General features: G+C 51.9%; 5 protein-coding genes across 5 annotated transcripts; 4 read left to right on the plus strand and 1 right to left on the minus strand.

Annotated features, from left to right (window-relative positions):
* Positions 1–553: 553 nt before the first annotated feature.
* On the plus strand, positions 554–1,890 carry Z520_12052 (uncharacterized protein; the record flags this gene model as incomplete). Its single annotated transcript, XM_016782539.1, has 4 exons — positions 554–590; positions 654–792; positions 839–1,102; positions 1,149–1,890. 4 exons carry the CDS (start codon positions 554–556, stop codon positions 1,888–1,890), a joined length of 1,182 nt encoding a protein of 393 aa, XP_016626429.1.
* Positions 1,891–3,055: 1,165 nt separating this feature from the next.
* Positions 3,056–4,817, plus strand: Z520_12053 (uncharacterized protein; the record flags this gene model as incomplete). Its single annotated transcript, XM_016782540.1, has 4 exons — positions 3,056–3,327; positions 3,383–3,410; positions 3,470–4,635; positions 4,703–4,817. The coding sequence occupies 4 exons, from the start codon at positions 3,056–3,058 to the stop codon at positions 4,815–4,817; spliced, it is 1,581 nt and encodes a 526-aa protein (XP_016626430.1).
* Positions 4,818–5,569: 752 nt separating this feature from the next.
* Z520_12054 (uncharacterized protein) lies at positions 5,570–6,100 on the plus strand (the record flags this gene model as incomplete). Its single annotated transcript, XM_016782541.1, has 3 exons — positions 5,570–5,695; positions 5,802–5,887; positions 5,971–6,100. 3 exons carry the CDS (start codon positions 5,570–5,572, stop codon positions 6,098–6,100), a joined length of 342 nt encoding a protein of 113 aa, XP_016626431.1.
* A 184-nt stretch (positions 6,101–6,284) lies between these two features.
* Positions 6,285–7,298, minus strand: Z520_12055 (uncharacterized protein; the record flags this gene model as incomplete). Its single annotated transcript, XM_016782542.1, has 1 exon — positions 6,285–7,298. One exon carries the CDS (start codon positions 7,296–7,298, stop codon positions 6,285–6,287), a length of 1,014 nt encoding a protein of 337 aa, XP_016626432.1.
* A 788-nt stretch (positions 7,299–8,086) lies between these two features.
* On the plus strand, positions 8,087–9,544 carry Z520_12056 (uncharacterized protein; the record flags this gene model as incomplete). Its single annotated transcript, XM_016782543.1, has 1 exon — positions 8,087–9,544. One exon carries the CDS (start codon positions 8,087–8,089, stop codon positions 9,542–9,544), a length of 1,458 nt encoding a protein of 485 aa, XP_016626433.1.
* Positions 9,545–10,907: the final 1,363 nt, after the last annotated feature.

Consider the following 10,907-nt stretch of genomic DNA (forward strand, 5'->3'; position numbering starts at 1 on the left):
GTTGAAATTATAGTTTCCGATATAGGCTGAAGTTTTGTATCGCAGTAACAAAGGCGGACTCACCTCATATTTAAGGCAGCAAAGAAAGCCCATCCGTGAGAGCGTAGGTTGGGGCCATTGCAAAGGTTCCCAGGCTGATTTCACCGGTTGCACAGCAAGACTGGGTTTGATAGGTCAGTACCGGGCCAGGCGGGCGTAAGGCTGGATTTCGAGACAGGACTAGGCAACCGGGCGATGCACTTTGGGGGCTCTTGCTGGCCATGACACAATGGAACGTGGCTGCGCACAGAGATATTCACGCATCAAACGATGTTTTTGGTCATTTTCTGAAACCTAGGCGACTTCACACCACTTGCGAGTGCAGATGTCACGCACGCTCCGGCAGTGACAGGTCCTTGGCTGCCTCTTCGGCTGAGCAAAGTCTCAACCTGCTCAGAACTCAGCCTTAAAGGTGTGGCGAAGACATATCTGAAGAAAAGCGGTTCTTCATTCTTCTGGAACCTCTGTTCCATACTTTCTTACCAAATTTCTGCCACACAGCGATATCAACAGAATGAGTCAACAGCAGCCGCTGAAGATACTGACCTTAGGTATGTGCAGACATTTGATATCGTTGTCGACATTCGTGCCTTGAAATCCACTGACTTAAGCAGACGGCGGGGGCCTCCAAGCACTGGCGACATTGAGCAGTCTGAACGCAGTCTGTAGGGCTATTGCCAATCAAAATGGAGCTGATCGGCCTCCTGCACCGCACGAGTTGTTCGACATCATTGCCGGTGTTGGCACGGGGGGGTAAGTGAGGTCGAGGCGTGAGAGTGCTTCTCTAACGAGGTATTAGCTGGATTGCGCTGTTGCTTGGACGATACTGTCTCGATATCACCACTTGCACGGCATTTTATATGGAGATCGCGACGAAAACCGACATCAATATGAGTCAGTCGTCCTCGAGGAGGAATCGCCCATTCAAGTTGGATCAGGACCGGCTCATGACTGTCGTTGAAGAAACGCTCCAGCGATATGGCCTTGATCCGTCTCTCATGGCACGAAAGGGAGGCACTTCAGGCCTGGGAAGACGTCCCAAAGGCAGCAGATGCAAATACGCGTGCGTACCCTCCTCTGATCAATGCACAATTCCTGACCATAGCCAGATTTGCTGCTGGCGTAGTTCCACGGGGAGAAAAACAGGCTCCAACATATGCGTTGTTCAGGTCTTATGATGTCGAAGGGAACCCAAAAGACAGGTTGATGGGGAGTCCGAACCCAGAAAGCTGTCAGGTTCCAGAAGTCTTTTGTGCTACTGGCGCCGCCAAATTCTTCTTGAAGCCGTACAAAATCGGAGACACTGTCTTCTTCGACGAGATATTCCCGCAGTCGCACCCGATTTCCTCATTGGCACTCGATGAAGCACTCCGCATCTACGGAACAGATGTCGAAATCTCAGTCCTGCTGAACATTGGACCAGGCATCCCCGTAGACAAGGACTGTGAGGAGCTCGATCTCATGTCTCTCGGACCTATCAGTCGCCTGACCCGGAAGTTTAGTTGGCCTTTGGGCAGACGTCTCTCGCTGAAACAAAAATTGCCATTCGCCGAGAAGAGCCTCGAAGCGGCGCAAGAGGACCTCAAGCTCACTACTAGCCCAAGTGAAACCGCACTTAGGCTGGAAAGTCAGAGGCGAGAAGATATTCGGGCCAGACTGGGACGGATGTACGGGACGCCGGGAGCTGACAAGTATCATCATCTTGGACCTGCATATTCCGTGGAACGAGCTTCCCTGAATGATGTCCACGCCATACGTCGGCCACAATCTGGATCTGGCGGCCTCAAAGAGCAGCGCAAAATCGAGGCGGAAAATGTCGTGAGGCAAGTCTGGGTGGGTGCTGCTGCATAAGGAAGGGCATGATTTTTCCTGGCGTTCCGAGGGGTTTGTAACTAGGTACTGTACCACTTGGTTAGCTACTTCACACAAATGAATCGTAGATGGATTGGACCGCATCGGAGCTCATTGGCCGATCACTGCAGTGTTCAGTGTTCAGACTCTGCCTCACCTTTGGACCCTGCCCTATCAATCTTGATCGCTGGGTCTAGGAAACATGGCAGAAGCAGGAGTGGCAGCACAACAGCCCAAGGTGCAAGAAATCAAGCGAACCAAAAACCTGGATCGGAAGGTAGTCGCTAGGAGCTACTGCATCCGCGTAAGGGCCGGAGGCGGGAAGAACAACCAAGCAATGTCAAGCTCGCTAGATCCCGTGGGAGTAGCTGTGGTTGAGGATAATCTGTGGAATCATTAGGCCTGATTGATTGTCCAGTAGTGGAAAAGAGGGTTGCGGGACGAGGAGGGGGAGAAGTTTGGTGTTGTCCCAGACATTTCAAGGCCAATCAATTAGGAGACACCCAATTAGCAGGCTAGCCCCTGAGAAGATATTAGTGCCACTGGTCAACTCTCTGGGCACTTTGGGGACTTGGTCAGAGAGCCCAATAGCCTAACCACCCCTAACAGTACCTGGTTGTGCTGAGAAAGAGCTTGTTGGCTCGTGGGCTGTGCGGTCCTGCTGTGCTGCCCCTCATACATACCTGCCTACGAGGAAGTCCCCCACCATGCACACCAACCTTTCCATCCAATTGTCACCTCAATCGCTGAAACTTGCTCTCATCATCCAATCCCTCTCTCAGTCATCTGCAGTGGATGCAGTGACCACCGCCCGAACTTCCCTGAAGCTTCGTCATGCCCTGACGACAATCCAGGAATGTAATGAGAGCATGAGCTCCTTGCTCACCCAATCATCTCGCTGTCACTTGCAGCTCACTTGAGCTGTCACTCCCTGCTACCAGAACAGGATCCTGCACAGCTCGAGTACCCTTTCCACGCGTCAATCCTCCTTGTCTTTTCTTCTTTTCTTCTTTCTTCTTCCTCACCGCCTTGCCTGCTGTCGGACGTTGGGCTGCCAGTCATAACCTGTTCAACTTTCCTTCGATCACTTCCTTTCCCTTCCTCGACCTCCACATTACCTTGTTCCATTTGAGACTTTGTCCCTTCTGAAAATCGAACGGTCAACATGGTTCACTTAGCCCAGGTGACGAAAGACCCTCACAAGGGCGAGAGCAGTGAATTTGGGGCTCCAAGACGCCGGGCTTCGGTGGTTCCTGGTCTCGAGCATATCTCTCTTGAGCCTCCCGGGGAAGATGAGTTCTCCACCTCCGTCTATGGCTCCCGCTTCGCTGCAGAGGATCTTCCATCACACGAGATCCCTGAGAAAGAGATGCCAAAAGAGATTGCGTATCGTATGATCAAAGATGAGCTCAGTCTTGACGGCAATCCTATGCTGAAGTGAGTCCAAGCCCTCGAAACACCTACGTTGAAGCTGACAAGACTCCGTAAACAGCCTGGCAAGCTTTGTCACCACATTCATGGTACGTTGCAAACGGCCACCTTCCACAAACTCAAGTGCTGACTTACAATCCGCGTCCAGGAAGAGGAAGCCGAGAAGCTCATGACCGATGCATTCTCCAAGAACTTCATTGACTACGAAGAATACCCCCAGTCGGCCGAGATTCAGAACCGTTGCGTCAATATGATTGCCCGTCTCTATAACGCCCCGGAGGCTGAGGATGGGAAAAACGCAATGGGAACCTCCACAATTGGGTCAAGTGAGGCCATCATGCTTGCTGTCCTGGCCATGAAGAAGAAGTGGGCAAACAAGCGCAAAGCCGAAGGAAAGGATTTCTCAAAACCCAACATCGTGATGAACAGTGCCGTCCAGGTGTGCTGGGAGAAGGCGGCTCGCTACTTTGACGTTGAGGAGAAATATGTGTACTGCACCGAGGACCGCTATGTTATTGACCCGGAGGAGGCTGTCGAGTTGGTCGATGAGAACACTATCGGTATCTGTACCATTCTCGGCCTGACCTATACCGGCGAGTACGAAGATACCCAGATGATCAACGACCTTCTGGTCGAGAGAGACATTGACTGCCCAATCCACGTGGATGCAGCGTCTGGCGGCTTTGTTGCTCCTTTTGTCAATCCCAACTTGGTCTGGGACTTCCGACTGCCCAAGGTTGTCAGCATCAATGTCTCGGGTCACAAGTATGGTCTGGTCTACCCTGGTGTCGGCTGGGTTGTCTGGAGATCACCTGAGTACTTGCCCAAAGAACTGGTCTTCAACATCAACTATCTCGGCGCTGACCAAGCTTCCTTTACCTTGAACTTCAGCAAAGGAGCTAGCCACGTCATCGGCCAGTACTATCAAATGATCCGACTTGGCAAGAGAGGTTACCGCAGCATCATGCTCAATCTCACCCGCACGTCTGACTACCTGGCTGCGCAGCTGAGAGCGCTAGGCTTCATCATCATGTCGCCTGGCGGTGGCCGATCACTTCCTGTGGTTGCATTCCGTCTCGACCCCGACAATGAACAGATGTTTGACGAATTCGCCATTGCCCACCAGCTTCGAGAACGTGGCTGGGTTGTCCCTGCCTACACAATGGCCCCCCATAGCGAGGGCCTCAAATTGATGCGTGTTGTGGTCCGTGAGGACTTTAGCAAGCAACGCTGCGATTCTTTGGTCGCTGATGTCAAGATGGCGTTGCAAGTGCTCGGAGAGATGGACAAAAAGACAATGGAGCGTTACCAAGAGTACGTTGCACGCTGTTCCCCTGTTTCTTGTTCTTCTCTTTGCAGGCGTACTAACCGTGATTGGCAGACACGTGAAGAAGCATCACACCAAGACCGGGAGGAGTGGTCACAATGCCAGTACCTACAAAGATGAGAAGCATTCTCTTCAGGGCAAGCATGGGAAGACCCATGCTATCTGCTAAGTGGTTGCGCTGAGATCCTACCTTGCTGTGACTCGGAGCAAACATGGTCGAAGCAGTCTTCCATGCCAAGCAGAGGTGTGCTTGGGCAGATGAATCGCGCTTCTAGGGGTCAGGAAATAGAGCGGCGAGACCATTCACCGTCATTGAAAACACAGACATAACACTGCCGGAATCAAAGGCTGATGCACGATGCTAAAAGTCCAATTCGAACAATTGTTGCGAGTTCATGTGTCGTGTCATGTCGTGTCGTTTCTTTTGAGTCGTCTGCTTCGCTAGGTAATAGTTGGAGGAGATGCCCAACTGCAGTAACTACTCCCTTCGGCATACATGTAAATACATGGCCATCAACCAGTTGATGATTGGCTGTGGGAAGGCGGTAGGGTCTTCCATCCATCGCCCAGCGTTATGCTATGACGCTCATTTATCTCCCTCATCCACTCTTCACTCTCTGTATGATCTGCGTCTGTCTGGACTGTTCGGTGATGGTGAGCCAGACTTCTTTGCACTTAATGACGCAATATCAACAGTTTCGGAATGCAAAGGGCAACTCGGTGAGTTGATCATTGACAGAAGCAGAGTTTCATCATCGTGTGTCACTGAACGTATTGCTATCCAATATATTAAACACAATATCCTGGACGTTGGTCTAGTCGATCCAAGATCTTACACACACTGCTACGGCAATACCAACCAAAGGAATTCGTTGACTATAATCTCCTGTTATAGCATCGCCTACTAAACTCCAGAGCAAGATGACGCCCAACATCGCGAAAGGTCAAACCGACACCTCCAAGTTCACAGGACAAGGGCCCGAGTCCAAGGAAGCACATCCACACAATAACCCTGTCATGGAGTATAATCCTGCTCCAGGTGCCAAGGTGAGTAGATGGTAAAGAGTTGTGACTACGCCCACCCAAGTCATTTGTCTCTGTTGGACTACCCATGCTTCCTTTCTGCCTACGTCTCCGCGTCCAAACATCATAGGCCGGAACACTGACAACGCAATTCCGCTCACTACAGGCTCCGATGTTGAGCTCCGATGGCTCAGTCGGGAAGCAGTTCACGGCAGAGTGAGTCCCCACGCTGGCTCCCTATCCCTCATCAGCTCAACCTCCTCCGAGTTGGACATCGCTCTAACTTTGGCAAACCTCAGTGGTGCTATTGGTGGCACAGCTCAAAAGATTGGAGGTCCCTTGGACCAAAATGGAATGATCGGAGGAATGTTCAAAGAGGACGGCGCGATTGGCGGGACAGTGAACAAGATGGCTGGTGGGAAATCATAAAAAGCAGACCGACAAATCAGGTATGAGAGCGAAGTGAATATTCAAGGCTATCTGTATATATATCTGGCGTTGCAGGGTGCACTAAATCAAGACAACTTCGCAAGAGCAAGTTGAGATCGATTGACACTTCGACAGAAAATGGCCTTGGTGATGACATGCTCCAGTATCGTTGGCACAACCAGCATCAGGGGAAATGAACCATTCCATGAGCACCTTGACACAAATTCGAGAACTTGCTGCGCTCGGTGTCCACCACGAGCGTCTTGATGACTTCCACCGTTGACATGTTGACCACGGACACCGATCCAGCGAAGATATTCGCCGTGAATCCAAGCTTGCCGTCCGGAGAAGCACGCAGAGTCAATGGCACACTTCCAATCTTGGTTTTGCCAACAAGCTTGTGTGTTTGCGAATCGTACACGGCCAGCCGGCCCTCGAAGCCCGAGCCCTCGGCAGAGAGATACTCGCCGACGAGGATTTTGCCGTCTCCGGCAACATATGTTGACAGGGCCGGATGTTCCAGTGGGATCCTGTCAACAATCTTGTCGGTCGCAGTGTCAATGACCAGAACTTCGGGGTTCTCTGGGATGTTGCTTAGTGAAGCGCCGGGGGTCGGAAAGTAGGCATGCTTTCCGTCAAGCGAGATGCTACACTCTTCTGACCCTCCGGGGGTTTCGATCTTTCCTATCATCCGTTCGTTGTACAAGTCAAGAACGGAGATGAAATCCGCGGTCTTGTTGCAGGTGAAGGCCTTTTTCCCGTCAGGTGTCACCACGAACCAATGCGTCTTGGTCGAGCTCTCGGCTTGCTTGATGACCTTGCGGGTCTCCAGGTCGATCCCAATCACTCCTCCGCTGGAGCCAGTTTCGTGCTCTTCATAGCTGGACCACAGAATATCCCGTTCCGCATCGAGGACGAGACCATGAGGGCCGAGTGCCGGTTTTGTTTCAATGACATCAATCACCTCTTTCTTGTCCGGGTCAATGACAGAGATTTGATGGCGGTTGTCCCCATGCGTCCAGAAGTGTCCATGATGGTAGGCGTGGCTGCAGTACATGACATTTCTTTTGCTGTCGAATAGGAGCTCATGCGGTTCTGAGATGAGGTCTGTCATGTATGCCGTTCTTTCGCCCGACGCAAGGTCGAAGAAGCTGATGGTACTGCCAGATTGGCTGACAACCGCCAATGTTCCGGACATGGTGCTGGTCGTGCTTGGTTCGTTGAATTCTTAAACAAAACGAATATAATCCCCAATGTTTTTTTGTCACAATGTTTTTTGTTTGATAGATCGGATAGAGTCCATGACGGCCATGCTTTATATAGGTCAGACTTACACTGGCAATGCGCCCTCATATGAACTTCCATCCAACCTTGGAGTTCGGCCGAATCGGGTTCAACTCGCCTCTATCGCTTCTTAAAGAAATCCTTATGGCAGCGTCACTCACATGTATATCCGACGCCGCACTTCTCGGCCGAACCTGTCCTGTAGCAGGATCTGAGCATCGATCAAGCACAGCTCGGTGAAGATCATGCTCGTGTGGATTGGGCTGTGGCGAATCGTATCTCATTGATCACCCATGGACAGGCATATGGCTTGTTATGGCGCTCGAGTGCAAGCGCAAGGCCACCGGCGCGCGCCATCTTGCATTTAGGCCGACGTCCATCAGGTCTTAAGGGAAGACTGTCAAAGTCAACTTGGAAATGAGGTTGAGAAGGTAGGACAAAAAAGCGTTAGGACGGCGAGGTATTTCTAGAATGAGCTCGTGTTTCTTGACCTCGCTCTCGGTAAAAGCAGCAAATCCTATCTTTTCTTGGCACTGGCAGGGCCGTCGTCGTCCTCCGCCCCCGCCCCCGCCTCCATCTCTAGCTCTGTCTCAACGACCAACGTCCCGGGGTCCGGTCAACATTGACTTTCGCTTTCTGCCTTCTCCACCCCTGAGTGTCTCCGCCGTCTACGTGCCCCCAGAGTAGGGACTCTTGGCAGCTATGGCGGGATACAAAGAAGGCCAAAGACTTGTACTCTTGGATCTGCCCGACGAGGTCTTGGTAGAGATAGTCAAATACTTACCACCGCCTCACAACCCGGAGGGATGTATCGAAGAAGAGATCTATGGCAATGGAGTTGAAACCTTTCGGGCAACATGCCGGAAGGCATTCCATCTATGTGATCCTCTCTGGTGGAAATGTCTCTCCGTCCACACCTATGGGCAATACGACAGGATCCGGGGTTTTCTGAGTCGCGATGCACTTCGACCTCTCTACGTCCGGCACCTGGAGCTTATGCCAGATTACCGATTTATCCGAGAAGTGGATGAAAATCTTCAAGACATGGCCGCGCTTACCTCTCTCTGCCCCAACCTGGAACGCCTGTGCATTTGGCCAAAATCCTATCTGGATGACGCTGGATGCAAACGCCTGGTTAAGAGATGGGAGGCCGTCCTGGCGACTCATTTTCAGTTGGCCAATTTCAGCAAGTTGCAATACTGCTATTTAAGACTCTGGATGTTCCGGCCCAAACTCCGACAGTCTCTAGTTATGCCTCTGCTGCGCGCTTCGAGGCTTGTCGACTTGACCCTCGAAAGCACCGACCTACGTGGCCTCTGGCTAGACTCCATCCCCATGCACTCGACAGCTCTCAAGAAGCTCAAGCTTCTCAGGTGTTGGGTCGACGAGCCCACGCTTGCCGCCATTCTTGGTGCTCCTCAGTCGCTGGACTCGTTTGAAATCTCTCTGCAGTTTCGTCATGAAGCCGGACCCATCACTGGAGAAGAAGAATATCGTCTCCTCCTGCAAGGGATCGAGCTTCTCACACGTTTGCAGCCAAATCTAGTGTCTCTGGGACTAACCTTCCAAGACGGCGCTGGGCTCGAGGTGGAGATGTTGAATGATGTGTTCGACTTCTCCCCACTGAGGTGCCTCAAGGAGCTTACCCTCAACGCATTGAGCACGTACTTCTTCAGGCCGCTATTGCAGAGGCTCGAGGCCCCTTCTTTGTGGTGCCCGGTCAATGGCCTTTACAAGCTCCCTGCCAGCTTGGAGCGCATCAACCTCTTGTCCGAGACAGAGGACATCGACCTGGCTGGGTTGGCAGACGCGCTGCTGAGACACCGCTACGCGGGTAAGAGTCTTCCCACGTCACTGCGGCTATTCTGCGATGTACAGAAGGAACATGAGCGGCCTCTCACGGCGGCGGAGCAAGTCACAGAGGATAGGAGTCTTGCGGCCATCGAGACACTCATGACACAGCTTGCATTTGTCGAGATCAAGTACTTGAAGCGATGGTTCGTGCATGACGAGGACCGACTGAATGGGAATATCTACAGCTGCACCAGGGCCCTCGAAGTGAAACGGACAGCCAATGCGGCGATTGTCGACAACTCCGGCCTAAATTCCGGATCGTTCGAAATGAAAGAAGATACTTACTCAGAATTGGAGTTCTTTTGAACACACCAAGGCCAAGGCGAATATGAGCAGCTATCAATTGAGACCCAAAGTGATTCGAAGACCATATTCAGCATGTGAAAGTAGTGTGATGCTGATGATTCCTCTACAGTCGCAATTCAGAGGTCGAAAAAGAGAGACTAGCCGAGGAAAAGGATTGACGGCAAGCTGGACGTGGAAATAGAGATATTCAGACCCGGACCCAGCGAACCATTCTTAGGGATTTATCTCACTGCAAGACCGCCGCCCCTGGCAACCACCCTACCGACGACGATCTCGGAACACTGTTCTTGGATGGATTTCTCAATGCCAGGCAGAGTGGCGTTTGGTCCTGGTTGCCGCGCGATCGCTATTGCTCAATGTGAGATGAGCTGGCTGCTGGCCTCCACCTTGACCAAGTCCATCCACCCCGGCGGTCGAGATTCATGTTCGCAGCAGACCAGAACGGGCCTCCTTTGCAAGGGGATGTGTACCAAAGAGGAGAAATTTGGGTCACAGGACAGACGCTTTGTTTCCACCGGAAAAAACTCAAGGACTCTCCTGCACCACACACTCGGGGGCCATGGATTACATCCGACATGATCTAAATACGACTTCCGTCTATCCTGGTGTTTAATGCTCAGAACATGAACAGCGTTGGGGACGTAAGGTCTGATGGCAAAAATTCACAGCAAGAGAAGAAAGTTAAGAGCGACACCGATGAGGAAACCGTTTTCTGGCAACCAGCATAGGGGCGTTATATACCGGGTATCATTTTGGCGTTTGGAGAGCCCGCAAGGCGATATAATCACTTATCACGAACGGGAAATTGGCATTGGGAAAACCACAACAGGAACAGAGACTGGACCACCTGCAGACGAAGGCTTGCAACACTCGGGGCCAGGTTCCACGCTGGGGTATGGGAGCAGCGGAGAGGCCGCCTGGGGGTGGTCGTTTCGTCAGACATATGGTCCTGTTCTGAGCTTTGGGCCTTTGCAGAGGTTGTAATGAACGAGTTCCATGACAAACAGATGTGTTCATGTTCGCTCTCTTTTCTTTTGGATAAATGTAAACATGAGCAATGCTATCGTTTGTTCTTCGGGAGGAAGGTGTCAACAACGAGTCCCCTTCTAATCCTTACTCACAGAGCAAATGGTTACCCGGGGTCGCAGTCCCGGAGCATTAATGCTTCGACGACGGCCCTATCGACGAGAACAACCAAAGAAACTTCCCGGAGGTGAAGACTGCAGGTGCTTAGGGCCCTTGGGCTTCCTTCCTGTCTCCCCTTCTGTTTGCGGCCGACGACCAGCAATCTCCCAGCTTACACTTCGTTCCTCGCTGCTTCTCTATCCTGGATATCCTGGATAACCCTCCCTTTCACCCCCCC

The sequence above is a fragment of the Fonsecaea multimorphosa genome (genome assembly GCF_000836435.1).
Source record: "Fonsecaea multimorphosa CBS 102226 unplaced genomic scaffold supercont1.46, whole genome shotgun sequence".
NCBI classification, from domain to species: domain Eukaryota; kingdom Fungi; phylum Ascomycota; class Eurotiomycetes; order Chaetothyriales; family Herpotrichiellaceae; genus Fonsecaea; species Fonsecaea multimorphosa.